Source organism: Syngnathus acus, chromosome 12 (genome assembly GCF_901709675.1).
Source record: "Syngnathus acus chromosome 12, fSynAcu1.2, whole genome shotgun sequence".
Classification (NCBI taxonomy): domain Eukaryota; kingdom Metazoa; phylum Chordata; class Actinopteri; order Syngnathiformes; family Syngnathidae; genus Syngnathus; species Syngnathus acus.
In genome coordinates, this window is record NC_051097.1 from 4266479 (window position 1) to 4283981 (window position 17503).

A 17503-nucleotide genomic window follows, 5' to 3' on the forward strand; every position below is an offset into this window, starting at 1 on the left:
TGATTTTTAATTATTCTTGAATGCTTTTTTTTTTGTTGCGGACAAAATCCTTACTTTATTTACACAATTCACTTTACGTTACGCGCCCCTAAATTCTCTACTTGTGCCCCTAAAATTTCAGGTAAAAAATAGTTAGACTAGATACTGCATAATATTAAAAATATAAAAATGTCAGGCTTCATTTCAGTGATATAAGATATACGCGTTTAAATAATCACCAGCAATCTGAAGGTAACCATAGTGACAGACTTTATGCTACACAATCTATATGTTGTTGATGTTTTATGTAGAAAAAAAGTAACTTATGTGTACAAAACTCCTTTATCAAAAGCACAGTCTTACCCATAGAGTCCATTTGCAGTGGTCTCCTGCGGGGGTTGGTGCCGTAATGCTGGTAGTACTGACCAGGCGGCTTGGTGGGCGACGTGGCACCAGGACTCCCCAAACCCATTTCACCGCCCAAAAGTGTCTGGTCCAGATGCAGAGTGGGACACAAAGAAAGGCAGTGTTAATCCAACCATTTTGTCTGCAGTAAAAAAAAAAAAAAAGTCTGCATCACACAAAACAACCAGACAGTCCAAGCAAAACAAGTGTACACTTTAGTGCATAGTTATTTGGGCATGTGTTCTGCACTTCTGTATGATTGTCCTCAATGTTGTGAATAAATTTCAGCTTCAATATAAATGTGCAGACATTGAATCTCACAAGTTGTTTATTCAGACAATAACAGAATACTGAAAAATTGGACATTTCTGACCCATGACTAGCAAAAGTTCACTAGCGCTCTGAGCTCATAATTTCTGTAAAGCAGCCTGAGCTACTGCTGCACTACACTCGAGGGGCAATCTGAATTTTAAATTTTAATTAAATAAATATATCAAGTGTATTCATCTGTATAAGTGATCCAAGACACCGACAACTATGCACAAAAGCTCAGTTTTTTTTTTTTTTTTTGTTTCTTTTAAGCCTGCCGTCTCAGCTAGAAGACTTGGATGTTGCTTAGAAGTTCTAAAAGGGCTGTTTTTTAAATTGGACTGGTTGCTAAAGAGATTTTAATCTTTACCTTTAGTACTTTTAAGTTTTCATTCAAGCAAAAAAATCAAAGCACTTTATCTAATGCTGATATCGTTCCCTTGCCAGGACTTTCCCCCGGCAATAAAAATTGAAATCATACCACCAATACAATTGGAACATAAATGGAACAAAACAAAGTCTTTATAGTCATCTCCATTTTGAAAGTATAATAGTAATTCTATGACACAATGACAACAACTACTACTACTGCGGCTACTACTACTACTACTACTATTAATAATAATAATAAGGATAAGGCAAAAAGCTAGACAAAGAAACTATAAACAACGGGAAAATACAGTCGAGCATTTTGAAACTATTTACAGTACCTCCATGGATGGAACATCATTGCCGAGACTCAGAATCTAACTTCTCCTCTGTGCTGCTTCTTCCCTCCTCTAACTGTGACCCTGTTTCACAACTCAGACTTTCCAAACACCTCTCACATTGTCGCTCTAATTAAGTTCAATCATTCTGCAGCAACAAGTGCCGGCTGGGCTGATCAGTGGAAGAGCGAAGGCACAAATAAGACACAGAAGGAAAGATGGATGGGAACTTTTTTAGAGAGGCATAAAAAGTTAGTGAGGAATAAAGAGGTGAAAAAGTGACCCTCCTCCCTTCTGTAAATAGAGTGTTCCACTACTCTGTTAAATTGTAGATCCCCCTCCCGAACGCCCGGCTTTGTCGTCAAGTAATTAGCGTGCAGTGTGTATAAAGCAGAGAGTGGAGGACTGTATTTGTGAGGTAGCAGTGGATGTTTTTCAGAATAATCTGAATTCTGATCAGCACATTGGTCCTCTCTGTGGTTGAAAACAAGAGTTAGCTTGGCACCGTTGAGCCAAGAAAGGCTTTTCTCATGCTAAGCAGGGTCTAAGTAGGCCAATTACAGGGCCAGCCTCGGCCTCCGTGCCATTCTCCTGCTTAAAACAAAAGGGTCCTTGTCTTAAATAAAGTCAGCCTCACACACAAGAAGGAGTCAGACACAAAGGCCCGAACACACACACACACACACACACGCCATCTCGGTCATCTTTCGCCGTGAGACCGTGTGTCATCTGGGAGTAAAAGGGGGTTCCCATTAAAACAAAAAGAGTCTCATTGATTGTGGTGCTTTTCTTTCTTTTCTTGCTTTTCTCCTCTCGTACTTGAGCGCTGAGCCAGGCCAGACGGTCGCCCTGGCAACTAGACGAGCTGGAGGAGAGACAAAATACCCATCTGTCTGTCTGACTGTCTCTCTTTACCTGCTTGTCTCCGTGTCCTTACTTGTAATATACTGTACTCAGTGATGTCACTCTGGATACCAAGTAACAAAAGCGAGTTAAGTGCTAAGTCAATACGCAAGTATGGCTTTCATTCACATTCTGACCAGGGGTGGTGCTAAGGGGCTGGGACAAGGCAAGCGGCTATTACTTATGGAAGCAGCCCAAACAGACAGTACAAGCTTCAATTGTATTTTCCCTTATGGAGGCAGTACTTCACCACCAAGCCGCCAAATATCAATAAGTGTGCGGATCCAGCGTGTGATGCATCCAAATCAATCGATACGTGATATCGGTACTCGTTCATCCCTACTCACGTATACAAAATGGACAAATTTCATATTGATAACTGTAAAAAATAAAAGATTTTGACACGGGTATCACGCAAGATAGTTACCATCTGTTAGCAAAAAAAAGACATTTGGACTGTGATTGCTTGCAGTCGTTTGTATATACTTTTATAGATCCCATTAGTTTATGTGCACCACTTGCGCTGGTTCATTTGTACATGTAAATGACATCAGTGCAAAATGTTTGAGCAGTCCCCTTGTTTGACATCTAGTGCTCCAAAATATTTAGTGGAGATTTGGGATGTGCATGCATGTGACACTCATGCATATGCACATAATACACACACAACAGTGGAGTCTGTTTCTTGCAGAGCTGACTGGGCTTTTCGTGGCCAGCTGCTCACAAAGAAGGAAAGAACTAAGATAGATTACCAGAGAGTCCGGGAGGGAAACGCACAAATACAGACGCACTGAGAGGGACACAGATGAGTGTCTCTGCCATGACACTCATCAAGACATATGGCTGAATGCAACTCACAGAGTTCTGTGAATCTGACCTTCAGTGATTAGGCTTGTCATCTTGCTGAAGCAGTGAGAATACTTGATGGGAGCGGTTAGAGGAATAACAAAAAGAAAATATACGGAAGTCGCTTTTGGCAATACTTAAACTGATGAATTTCTCTCTCTTTGTGTTTTAAGAAGAACAGAATTACAATTTGCCAAAAGCAAACCCTTTGGCAGCTATCACTGTAATGACTGCGGATGCACAAATTTATCGACCAGACCTACTTTTTCTTTTTTATGTCACCTTATGTTGAATATGCAGATATAAACAAAGTCATTTGTCAAGTTGTGCAGTTCAAGTAAAAATAATGTTGAGTCGAAGTCAAAGTAAAGTCTAAAGTCAAGTCATTCATAAATTTTAGCCAAGCAATTTGAGTCCTAAGATTTTCTGACTTAAGTCAAGTCATGTGTGTGTGTGTGTGTGTGCGTGCGTGCGTACGTATATATACTATATCTTTTTTTTTTGCATGAAATGTTGAGAGAGAGTGAGAGAAACATTGCAAGGAAATACTGGTAAAGCATCAGCACACCTGTATGCCAGCTTTGCTCCAGCTGACACACACTAGCGTGCACGCAGCCCCCCCCCCCCCCCCTCCACACACACACACATACCAGCACACGCACGCACACACAGGTTCCTTAGGGATTCAAACCCTGAGGCATACCAGAGAAATTCAAACCAGCAGAAACCAACAACTCACCATACTCAGGGCAAAGACAGTGTAACCGCAAATCGTACCCAATTTGCCACGACCGCAGTTTAAGAGCTGATTTAAATTAATTGAATTCAATTGATTCAATTGATTCAATGACAGCACAGTGTGGTAGCAGTTAGCACGGATGCCTTACAGTCAAGTGGTCCTAAATTTAATTTTTGGCTGGGACAAGAGTACAACTCTACAGTATGGCAGCCTCACACACATCTGAAGCGGTCTGGTTATTTCTGGTTCCTGCTTTACTTGCCTCCTTCTCCCCTACCACATCTACCTTCTCCTCTCTCAAAGACCACCGCCACCTCATCACTGTCATGACTATGGTCACCCAGTCCCACAAAAAAAAAAACTCTGCTAGTTACCTTCATCACTACTCGCACTGCTGCTGGTTCTAATTATAACAATGATGGTAAAATATTACATTGTACTTTATCCAAACATAAAGGCAATCTATGTAAGAAACTTAAAAAAAAGAATAGACCAAGCATTTTTAAAAAACATTTTCTGTACTGCTTGATTGAGTTGTTTCGCTTTAAATTATATGTTCATCAACCAGTTCAAGGTGGCTGGGTAGGACACTGGTTAGCACGTCCGCCTCACAGTTAGGAGGGTGCGGGTTCGATTCCACCTCCGGCCCTCCCTGTGTGGAGTTTGCATGTTCTCCCCGTGCCTGCGTGGGTTTCCTCCGGGAACTCCGGCTTCCTCCCACATCCCATAAACATGCATGATAGGCTGATTGACCCGTAGGTGTGAGTGCGAGTGTGGATGGTTGTTCGTCTCTGTGTGCCCTGTGATTGGCTGGCAACCAGTTCAGGGTGTCCCCCACCTAAGGCCTGATGACTGCTGGGATAGGGTCCAGCACGCCCGCGGCCCCCGTGGGGACAAGCGGTACAGAAGATGGACAACCAGTTGAAGTTTCAAAAGGCTGATGAAGACTTGCAGCTAGTAGTGCTGACAGAAGTAACTTTTTTTCAAACCTGTTGACACAAAAGTGACAATTTGTGCCACCCCTAGCTAACACCCACAAACACACACATGGGCCCCACCCACACACACACACACATACACACACAAGCATCAGTTCAAAGCATTATCCTTAATAAGCACTCAATGCTTGGCTTGACAAACACATAGCAATCATTTAAGAACACTTAGAGAGGAATCAGACAGCACATTACACCTCACCATATCTGGCAGCTTTGTGCATGTAATTACAACTAAAAGAGGAGGCGGGGCAGTGGGGAGTGATGGAGACAATAGGGGTATCGAGGCAAAAAAAAAAAAAAAAAAAAAAAAATGAAGGGAGTAAATGTAAATGAGCTAAGCCTAAAGTTTTTGACTTTATTAGTGCTTCGATTTGAGTTACACAATAAGATATATGCAATTTTGATAATGACTCAAAGAGAAATGATCAGTACATAATGTATACTAAAGGTGGGTTGGATGAAGACTAGAATTTTCTGAAATAAGAAAACTTGGAACCTAAGGATCAGATTCATAAGAAAATCATATTTAAACATTATTTTAATAAAACATTAAGATAATATTTATTTTTAGAAGGGGCTTAGATAACAATAGTCACTATATATAAACGTTGCATGATTAATTTAATGAAGATAAATGTTTGTTACGTGGTTGTAACCGAGACTAAATAAGTCATGTTAAACATAATGTGAAATGAAGCCGTAATAAGTCTGTAGTTTATGTACTTGCCAAAATAAACAAATCAAATCAAATCAAATCATAAATGTTTGTTTTAAAGTCTTACATACTGGAGTTCAAAGGGCAATCTAAACTTTACTCCAATCATCCTTTCAGTAATGCTTCTCCAAGCCAGAGTCCCATTTCTGAATTTAAATATAACATGCACTACTCAGTACAAAAAGAAAACAGCGGAAGAACTTTTTGGTTCGAGCTGTTTAAACCCAATTTTGTTTTGCATGCAGTTTGTCTCTTCTGTAGAAGCAAAAAAAGGACAGTGAAACTCAACAGGGAACTGGGTGGCCGTGACACTCCTAATTACCAATAATAGAGAACATATAAATGTTGTCTTGTTGTTCTCTGTTTTTACCATTTATGTGCTATCCAGTAGGCATGAGCATGTTTGCAAACATCCTAACCCAAGAGGTATGGAAATAGAATGGTTGGACTCGTGGAATCATGACGGTGAAATGATTTGTGATAAAACAAAAATAAAAGTAAATACTTGGTTTGTACCAAATCAATACAAAGGTTAAACCATTTTGACAGGGTTAAGGGGGGGGGGGGGGGGGGTAGTTTAGCACACCTCGTTTTGGCAGAGGTTCAATTTTCCCAGCCCCAAACAATAATTTAAAATCAGAGGACTGTACTATACGCATAAACTCCAGCATATAATGAAAACTGATAAAAGTTGGACTTGCACTTTGTATTGTAAATGACACATGTAATCTATTGGTAAATCTTTTTCAAAGTGATTTCATGTAAAATTGGGTCCAGTGAAAAGCTTCAGATGAAAAAGAGGTTCACAACATGAAGCAGAAGACTGCAACCCAAAGAGCAATTTTAAATCACAATTGACCAAAGCATTAACTGGATGGTTTTTTTTTTTTTGCCTTTGTTGATGTAAAATTGCTTATTGTGATCACTCAGCCATTCATGTTGCAATCATTCAACATAAAGTATTTGACAGTGTATTACGACTGCAAATGCCGTATCAGGCGGAAAATAAAACACCAGTCGGGAAATGTCTCACACTGAAAGTGATTAGGAACAACTTCATCAGATCTACCGACACCTTTGCACTTGTATAAAATGAATATTTTTGAAACAATATTCACATTTGTGCCACTGGAGTTTTGTGGTTGAATGCATGTGTTAACATGAATTTGATTATGTGTATACGTTAATACACAGTGTATATAGCTTGCCAAAAAATAAAATAAGCTTAGGAGCTTTAAAAAACAAAACGAAATTTAGTAGGGGTTAGATTGACCTAAAACAAACAACAAAACTTTTAATGCGTAAAAAAATAAAAATAATAACTTTCACAATCTTCAACAAACACCGAAGCCAAGTGCGAAACTAAAAGCTAAATTAACCCAAAACTCAAACAGTACAAATCTATTTGACTGCAGATTAAACTGAAGTCATTTGAATCTGCCAGCTGTCACCATGTGAGCTCATCTTCTCCTCTAAATGTTATTTTACTGTTTTTTTTTCTTCCTTTTATTACAAGGACAGAATTTTCACTAACAGCCAAGGATGAAGCCAAAGGATTTTGGACTTCAGCCCAGCATGTAAATTTATCTGCCATTTCCAAACAATTTCCATCAAGAGCCATTCAGACTGTGTGGAAGGATAATTTGACTGCAGCTCAGCAGGAAAATGGCCAGTGATGCACTAATGTTTGATTTAGTTAATATTTTTGTCCTTTACCATTTGTTGTAACCCCACATAAAGACCACAGCTGCATATAAGAGGAGGTCGTAAATAAAATATCTGGGAATCTATAACAAAAGGCGGGATTAATGGATGAATGGGCTAGATGGATGGATAGCCTGATACATGCACTATATGAGTGCTTGGATGGATGCATTGAAACCATCCATCCATCCATCCATCCATCCATCCATCCATCCATCCATCCATCCATCCATCCATCCATCCATCCATCCATCCATCCATCCATCCATCCATCCATCACATCAAAACAATCTAGGAATAAAACAAACGTGAGTGACGAGATTCAAGACTGTTAAGTTCAAGTTAACATTTAATAGTTGATTCAACTAAATGTAGTTGTCAGCAGTGATATGTGAATATGATTTTGGACTAAAAACTTGCCCCAAAGCTTGTTTCTTGTGTTATGTGTTTGCTTGTGTATTTTCCTGAGCTTGTCAAGGCCATCCTACGTCCTCGCTACACAAAGGAAAAGCTCAAATCAAAGGCAGGAAGCTTTTTTTTTTTTTAACAGAAAACCCAAACAAGCCCTTCAAAGTCCACATTGGGAATTAAGGGGTGGGGGAAAAAAAAGATTATTGGATGAATTCCAATTCAATTGTAAACAATTCAGATGAGGTTAACGCATATTAGTAATCAACTGTTAAAAAATGTAAAGATGGCTGAAAGAAAGAAAAAAAGCATATTGTGCCTTTTTTCATGATATAATTATGTAATACAGTACTATTCTTATCTAAACACACGTACAGTATATTCTGGTGAATATACCGTAATTTTCGGACTATAAGTCGCACCGGAGTATAAGTCGCACCAGCCATAAAATGCCCAAAAAAGTGAAAAAAAACATATATATGTATATAAGTCGCTCCTGAGTATAAGTCGCCCCCCCACCCAAACTATGAAAAAAACCGCGACTTATAGTCCGAAAATTACGGTAGATGTCAGAGTAGAGCAGGAGTATGCATATGTGTTAATGAAAACCAATTTGATTAAGACATGTAAATTACTTGGTCATATCTTCTCAAAGTTGCGCAATAAAAATATGTTTAAGGCTGTCAACTGCGACGTGAGTTTTAAATACTTAACCAGCTAAATTATAAAATACAGTTATATGCACAAAATCACAAACAATTGTTGTGAGCCAAACTGAAAATGAGAGGATGGCTGGAGTACTTTTTTTTCAATTGAAACATGCAGAATCCATTGGCATGGTTTATCTTATGAAGGCATTACTGCTGGTTGTGTATAATGGCACCCTTTCAAATTACCACCACTTTCCCAGAATGGCATTCCCGCATTAAATAATTGCAATGAACAGATCCATTTTCTTGACATATATTCATAATTTGTGTGCAATTCACTCACTTTAGGAGACTAATGATGCCAAAATGGTGCACGACTCCTCCGAAACCGAATGTAACCAAAGCAAATGGTAAATTATCAATACCCTAACCAAAGTTTCCAAAGGAAAACAGACCTTTTGTGTGTATGTTTAAAATTCAAGTAGCATCTGTTATATTGGCACTGTTATTGGGTATAGTATTATTCTACTTTCAACCATAAAACGCTCCATTGCAAATGAAAGGTGTAGTGACTAGAGGCATCTGTATCTTCCAGTTACCGAGCGGTTAAATAAAACGATCTAATGTCCCTCAGGGATCAATGAAGCTTCATTCAAAGCGCGAACCATTGCTGAAAAGGGAGATATAATACATATTCATTACGCTTTCTAACATCTTTTCATTCCACTGACTTTCACAAGGACATACATCCCTTTGATAAGCTTTAATTGATTAAACCCATAACGTCGTTCTCAGGCAACACAGCGGACAGCATGACTATGATGAAACCTGTGTAACATCAAACTAGCATCTGTACATTTTCTGAACTTGTATTTTCTAATGGGTGAAGTATAGTTTGTAAGCACTGAGCTGAATTGATTTTTCAACATTACAAGTCTTTGCACCAAGAAACCGTCTTCAATAGTCTACATACAACATGCTTTGTAGTTTATGTAAAACTTTCATTTATTACATAGAATCAATAGCTGAATACATTATTACAATTGAAATCTGCATCTATAAAAATACAATGTCATTTATAAAAAACAATATCTGACATGTGCTCGGCATGTTTACCTGTACCATCATTAAAAGTCTTTAACCACTTCCATTTGATCATACTGTCTGCTATTTAGCTGTGTTATGTTTTCTTGTGAGCTTTCTTGTAATCTGTTTAGTCTATTGTGCCTTGTGTAATAGCCATTCTTTTAAATTGTTCTAGCCCTCTTGTGTAGTCCCATTAATTATTTGTGATCCCACCTTTCCAACTTTAAAGGTTTGTCTTTGTCACTGACTTTCAGATTGTGCACTTCCTTCTATTTATTTATTTTCCGCAGCAGTGCTTTAAATGATAGCTTTGGAAGTTAAGCTAGATGCAATATCCTCAATTAACAACCACAACAACAACATATGCAATCTAGACTTTTGCATACAGCATAAAATACTAAATTTGATCTCTTTTACTGACCTGGTGGCAGTGCGGGTTCGATTCTCGGCCATATGAGTATGAACTCCTCTCTGATTTACCTGCAGACAGGAGAAAAAAAAAGAGAGTGTACAGTTAGAAGATGACACGTTTTATTGTATGTATGTAAACAGAGTGCTCTTTTCAAGTCACTATACATTTAAAGCAGATTGACTCATTCTTAATCTAACTAAAGGGGAAAATCAGTCAAAAGTACTCCTTGGTTCCAATTTTATTATTATTTTTAAATTATTAAATAATATACTTTAATATGCAGCAACGACAACGTGTATTCTATTTGATGATGATCAGGTTCCAAAAGGTTTGACCTGCCTTCTCTGAATATTTTGTTGACATAAAAAACGACAACCACCTATCCCTTGGCTCCTCATATGCAGGCCAAGTCCTGATCACACGTGACAGGGAGGCACACCATTGGCAGGTAACCGACCACCATTTTTATACACAATTTCACTATGTGTGGCTGGGCAAACAGAGGCATCTGCAAATTGAGAACATGTACAGACCACCGCAGCGTATTGCCAAAAAAAAAAAAAAAAGATAATTTCCCCTCAAGCTTCTGAACAGGCGTTCCTGCTCTCGTCGGAACTGTGGGACCACTTTAAGCCTATTTTTACCACGCAAACCTTTTTGGATAAAGCCTTAAATCTTCAGCCAGTCTAAATATCAAACCACTGCTAGTGTGTAATTACATTCTGTGGTTGGTGCAGCCATACGCGATGAAATGAAGGCGTTTTATAGTGAGCGTGTGTGGAGGAAAATGAAGCGTGTACATGGTGAAGGGTTTGAATCAGACATGTATGGATGGGGCTGAATCCACGCCAACATGGTAGTCGATGCAGAAGAGGTTGATAATTAGAGGCGTAGAAAGTGGGGATGTGGTTGACAGTGTGTACACGTGTGTGCATTTGCGCTGCTGTGTATGTGACTGATCCAGGGGCCTCAGCTTCAGCTACCACTGATGCCAGCTGGACTGGTTTGGCACATATACAAAGACCCCCCCCCCTTACCCCCCAGCCCTTCCCACCACACACACATACTAACAATCACTGGTACACAGACCCACACATGTAAATGTGTGCAATACACAGTATAGCCTGATATACAGTGTGTATATATATATATATATATATATATATATATATATATATATACTATATAAATAATATATAATATTATTACGCATTTATTTATATTTATTTATATATACATATTTCCGCATGGCGTAGAAATATATAACACGAGGAATCAGAGGAATCTAAAAATGCCAATTCAGGACCCCCCTACACACACACACACACACACACACACACACACACACACACACACACACACACACACACACACACACACACACACACACACACACACACACACACACACACACACTGCTATAGCATAAATATTCAAAAGCATTAAAAATTACATCATTACTACCAGTTCAACACAAAGACTATCATAAAACATTCAACTCTCTTTTTTGTGGTATTCTTATTTTAAATACATGGCCCTTGAAGACAGATGTCCACATATTTATTTTATTTAATTTCTTTGCATTATTTAGATTTTGCCAAATGAATTGTTTTTATGCCTGTATTTTATTTTTGCCTGCAAAAGGATGTGGTCTTCAATGTACTTATTGCACATGTGAGCAAAATAAACAAAAAGAAAAAAACAAATACAAGGAAAAAGCAATTGGCAACCACCTAATCACACCCTCCCTCACAAAAAAAACATGAACCAACCAGACAAACATCAGAATGGAGAAAACCGATCACAGTACAAAAGAACTGCATAAAATTTGAGTTGTTTCAGTGTCTGTCCCTCTTCAATACAAAACACCTGGGGAAGTTTTACCAAACTTGTTTACTACGTAGACATTTTGCGGTTCCTCCAGCTTCTGATTCAGCCTTGTTCATAATAGAAAAAAAGTGCGGTGGATTTAAAACTGAACAAAGAGTATAAAACCTCAGAATGTTCTTTGACAGTTCAAGGTCAACTTTGTGAATTTCACCCCGAGAAAATAATCCTTGACAACAACTATATAAACATTTACTGTAACGTCTAACCCTGAATGTCTTACACCGACACAAACTCAGAAGGACGACTCCAACAACTGAAATGGCTTAGGAACTTGTCTGTGCCTCTGCCAAAACCTAGCACATAACAACTTAGTGCAGTCAGAACACAAAGCACGAATGAATCATGTTCCCCAATCAAGAAACATCATCATCTTTCAATGACAGACTCATCCATCATAGACTTGGCAGGACTTGTAAGAACACAACACAGATTATAAACATGCTACACTGGGGGGGTCTGACCTCAAAGATTCTTGAATAATTATCCACGGAAAAAGATTTACAAAGTGTGAGGTCCTAAAAACAATCAGGAAGTGGTTTCACATTAAAAATCTGACAACTGCCTGTGCTTTTACTTTTTCCTCAAAGTCCCTTATTATTGTGACACTTCCTACCCTGTAAACTTAAAATGTATTTTGCAATTTAATTTGGGATTCAGGGAAACGATAGTGCTGGGAAAAATTATCTTATTAGGGGCTCAGGTGACAAGAGAAAACTAGTTCTGTATGAGATAAACATCATTTATTTCAGTTTAGAATTTGTTACTGAAATCCAAGTTTGACGACACACACTGATCCCCTTCCACACGCACACACACACACACACACACACACGCACACACACGATGTATGTCATCATCATAGGTGTGCTTTCCTTTTGGGGATTCCTGGTGTTTTCCATCTTTTGACACAAATTAAAATAAAAAAAATAATAAGAGCTAAGATCATTTATGAACCTGATTTTGCTAATCTTCTCGAGAATCCAATGGTAACATTAGACCGAAACAAACTCTCTGGTGAACACCCCCAGACAGAGCACTGCTTGAAAAGAGTGTGCTGGCTGCAAAGGTACAAAAGATGGAGGAGGGGAGGTCAGTCCACTGGGCTGCATAATGCCCATAGAGAAGTCGGTGAGCAATGAGGACCAAATCCCTGCTAATCCACAATGCCGGGAGACACATAAGTTCCCTGGCAAGTTGAGAGGAACCATGATACTCAGCTCGGCTATGAGCTAACACCAGACGCTCCCTGAACAGGCCTTCATTTACTAAAACGCTTTCATAAATGTGCCACATCCTCAACATACAACCACAACAAACAAAGCAAAGCAAATACTTGATGTGTGTGAACGTTTTGTAATGTTTTCCTTTGGGACCTCAGACCATCGTCTGATGTAATAACTGCAATAATAATAATGAGAGAACCTGTGATGGAACTTACGCTTGTACCTTTTCCCCCCCATCTTAACAGTTAAACAGAAAATAAGTAAAAATAAATCTGTTATCTAACATCTCGTATTCAGTTTCACTCTCGAAAAATATTGGTTATTATAAATATTTTATTTTAATGGAAAAAGGGCAACAATCTTTAATGAATGTTGAAAACAATATTATCTATTTTACTCAATCATATCGGACGCATCTAGTTTTATTTTAAAAGTTCACTCTTTAATTTCACAAGAACGCATAAACTGCACGGTAGCCCCCCCCCACCCCCTTGACATTCATTGCTCTTAATCAGAATGAAGAAAAAGATGCTGCAGGATGGAATTGCTCACAGAATCAATGCCAATGTCTAGGCTCTTTCTTTCCAAGCTTGAGAGATACGTCAAGTCTTTGTTGGTGTGAAAGGAATCATTTAGAAGACATGATCTCTTTTGACGTGCATATAATGAGTCGATTTGAATAAACAATATGACTAATAGTGTGAGTTGCCGAAGTGATGGCAAAAAAATAAAAAGAGTAGAGAAGCGAGATAGGGTGGTAAAGGGGGGAGGAAGATGGCTAGAAAAAGGGTTTAACTCCTTGTTTCGATGTGTGTGTGTGTGCGTGTGCGTGTGTGTGTGTGTGTGTGTGTGTGTGTGTGTGTGTTATGGGGGAGGGTGTGATGGTTGCTCTACGCAGACATGAATCATTCCAAGCGATTCAAGCGTTTCCATGACATCGCTGGGCACCGGTCCAGAAGTTTCCCCAAAGTCTAAAAGGTAGTGACACACTCACACGCACACACTCGCACGTGTGTCACGCACAAGCAGACAACCTGAAACTCTTTTGGCATTGAAGTTGCATCTATGTATTCCCACAAAAAGCACAACATTTATTTGGAATCAATGTTAATTTAACAGACGACGGCCGATGAGTAACCCGCGTCTAACAGACATCACCCCTGCACCCCCCCCCCCCCCCCCCAATACTCCCAGCAGGCATTTTTCTCTTGGCACTGGAGCGACTGAATACATCAAACAGATGAACGTATACGAGCGTCGAGAACGACTCGAGAGGTTCCACGCCGTAACCACGTAGCCCCAGACTGCTGCCACTAGCCACACGGTATTATTTGGGAGGATGTCACTGATCTCGCCGATCAAATATTTCCAATCCAGGTTCCCGGGGACCCGAAGACTGTTCCAGCTGACTGGCAAAAGGCGGGCTACCCTCTGTACCTCTTGGCAGTCAATCGTGTTATAGACTGCATTTATACTTTTTCATATACTTCCATAAAACATTTTGATCTTGTTAGGAATTAAGTTGGATACTCATTTTCCTGAAACAGACTGAAAAGCATGTACAGTATATGTCTACTGAAAAGTTGAAAGGAATTAACATATATTGTCAATAAAAAAGGAAAATCGGAACATTTTGAAGCCGCCAAGACAGTTGTTCTCTGTTTGTGCGAGAGGTACCAAATAGCAGTCCCCCCCATCCTGGATGCCAAAGAGTCCTCATTACCCATTCCAAACCTCATCCGAACACATAAAATCGACCCCTCCTCCACACCGGCAACAATAGACAAACAGCACAAACAACAAACGAGGCCACACTATACCAGCTTCCAACTATTTTCAAACTAATACTTCCAAGCTCTATTGTGTATTTTAAGAATGACAGAAAACATTGGTAAAAAAATCCCCATATATATTTTTTTTCAAATCGACAAATATTTTTTATCTTAATTTGAATTACACATGTTTCTTACATTAAAACAGTTTTGTGAAAATTATGTGAAAGCAAACCGTAATTATGCATAACGGGTAAAAATGTGTCGCTGTGTGTTGCTCTCAGACAAAACAGGGCTGCTGAAATGCGGCAGGCACTGCAGATTTTTGTTGGCGGGCTGACAGTGGTGTGTCGGTGCCAAGCCCCGGCGGCGGAAACGACTAAAAGACGCATAAGGCTGGCATTAGAGCCCCAAATCTTCTCCCCCCCCACCCTTACATCCCTCCTTCCTTTTTCTCCTTCTCTATTCTCGATCCATGGCATGGCATTTACTTTGGTTGGGGCCTGACTCCGTTTGGCATCACTCAAAGTAGTCAGGAAATTTATCAATCTGTCTTTGGTTTGCTCTGATCTTTTGGGAGGTGGGGAATAAACATGGCACCTGAAACTCTGCAGGAGGTTTAGGCAGACTATTGTATTGCTATTTTTTTTTTTTTAAACTACCTTGTTTTTGGTAAATGGTAACCCTCTAGTCCTCATTTCATAATTGTTTCTGAATGAACATTTCACATGATTCCAATATTTCCAGGTTGTATATTTTCCTCACAATAATCATTGTCTTTGTCTTGAGGATTTTGGGCAGCACTTCCACCCAAACCTTGGACGCAACAGCATCCGGAGTTAACATCCACGAGGCACTAAGCCTTTGTTTCGCCAAAAACAAACAAAGAAAACATCATACTCTAATTATGCTCGCAAGACAATAAAACAGACCAAAAAACAAAATCTGCCATAGAACATTCAGGATTACCTAGAAATAAATGTCTGTGTGTGTTCGGAATCTTTCTATTATTGATGAGACAATATTTAGCAGCAGAGTAAAGAAAAAGGATGCTAAATTGTGTCCTCGTATTGTGTAGCAAACAGATGACAACTGCTAATGCCGAATTGAAAAGGCTCTTAGAGATGGATTTAACACATTTTCTCTTGTCTTCGGGCTTGCGACGAATGGGAAACGACGCAGGCAGACAAAGGGAGAGGTAGCAACAAGAGGAAAGGTGTGAAATTTTGAATTAGCAGCACAATATGGTAAGTATTAAAGTGCGGCACAATGAGCAGCGCAGGCGACACGGCAGAAGGCAGCACGCTCACACAGTCTGGCTAAATAAATACACACGCTTGTGACCTAGAAGCTTTTCATGTCACTAACGGGAGGCCCGAAACACGAGCGGAGCGTGTTAAACAATGAAAACAAATTCCCTTCTCATTTCATAAAATATCCTTCTTGTATAAATCACTATGGCAGGAATTAAATCATCCATTTGTTTGCCTAGTATTCTTAAATAATATTTTTATGATTTAGGATGTATTTATTTAATATTTATTTTGTTTTTAAATGTAATGTATATTTTGGTGAACATGCATATATTTTTTTGGGGGTTAACGAAGACTAATTCTTACACTTTCAAACTAGATTTTATGTCTATAGACATTATGGGGGGAAAAAGTGGTGATTCACAAAAACAAAATAATTTAGAGAAATGTTCAAATCCAGTATTTTCACCCATTTATATCGTTAACATCATTGACGAGTAATGACGCATCAATTCCTACTACCAGCGAAAGTTATTGATGCTCCCGCCAAAGACAGAAATCATTTTTTTTTAAGTTGGGGCTGACATTGTTTAATCGGCAGATGAACTTGTACCCATCTGTCCACTTATGGCCGCGTGTTGCCGGTTAAATGAGGTGTGGTCAGGTGCATTGTGGGCTCATTCTTCTTGTAATGCAAGGCAAAGCCTTCATACCAAGCATAGAGTACAAAGGTGCATGACACAGTGCATTTACTGTTAATTAAAGGGCACCTTATTAAGACAATGAGATGGAGCTGCACAGGCGGGTGCACAATAAGTATACACTATTTTGTTAACAAGGTCGTATAATGACTTGAGCCAGAATTTATCGGCAGAGCACACAGTCCAATGTCGTCCTGTTTAAAAACAAACAGGACCCTTCTGGGACATTTATATCATTGAGTCATTATGAGGCAGAGTGACCACTATACAGGCATTTTTCTAAAAGAGGACAGTATGAGCATCGAGCTGACTTTTTGGAGTCCCTAGAACTAGATTATTATCATATTGTCAGTTATTTAAAGCAAAGACAGCAAGTCAATATTACACATAATTACTGACAGTTAACCTACTGTGATGTTGAAAATGTTCCTCTGTTACTAATAACTTACATTGTACACAGTGCAAGTCAACGAGTGAGATAATTCTAAGAACAAACACACAAATGGATTAAATTTGCATTCTGAACAGAAATGATATGCCATAAATGTATAATTTCAATTCTAGTTCAACTAAATTGTGCTGTAGGAAATGTCTGAGTGATTGCCCAGTAAATTCGTATTTGACAGTGAAAATAAAAGTACATCACAATCAAAATGGAGTTATAATGGCATCATTATGTATCAATGTAACAATACAGTATCTCAGTATATTTCACTGCAGCTGAAATACAAAACTGCATTTTCTTTGTGACTTCAGATGATAAAAAGAGCCTCCTTTCAAATTATTTTGCCATACTGCAAAGT

General features: G+C 38.9%; 2 protein-coding genes across 9 annotated transcripts in view; both read right to left on the bottom strand.

Annotated features, from left to right (window-relative positions):
• Positions 1-17503, bottom strand: part of LOC119131662 (lymphocyte antigen 75-like) — a 1013224-nt gene that overhangs the window by 693510 nt on the left and 302211 nt on the right. The window lies entirely within an intron of this gene.
• LOC119131718 (transcription factor 4-like) overlaps positions 1-17503 on the bottom strand; it is a 121376-nt gene that overhangs the window by 56939 nt on the left and 46934 nt on the right. For 7 of the 8 annotated variants that reach the window (XM_037266388.1, XM_037266383.1, XM_037266377.1 and 4 more), the window contains 2 exons: positions 9871-9929; positions 343-469 (listed from right to left, as the gene is read on the bottom strand). In XM_037266388.1, the coding sequence (XP_037122283.1) occupies positions 343-469; positions 9871-9929 (186 nt within the window). Of the gene's footprint in view, positions 1-342; positions 470-1403; positions 2100-9870; positions 9930-17503 lie in introns of those variants that run through there. The other variant, XM_037266384.1, reaches the window with a different exon arrangement.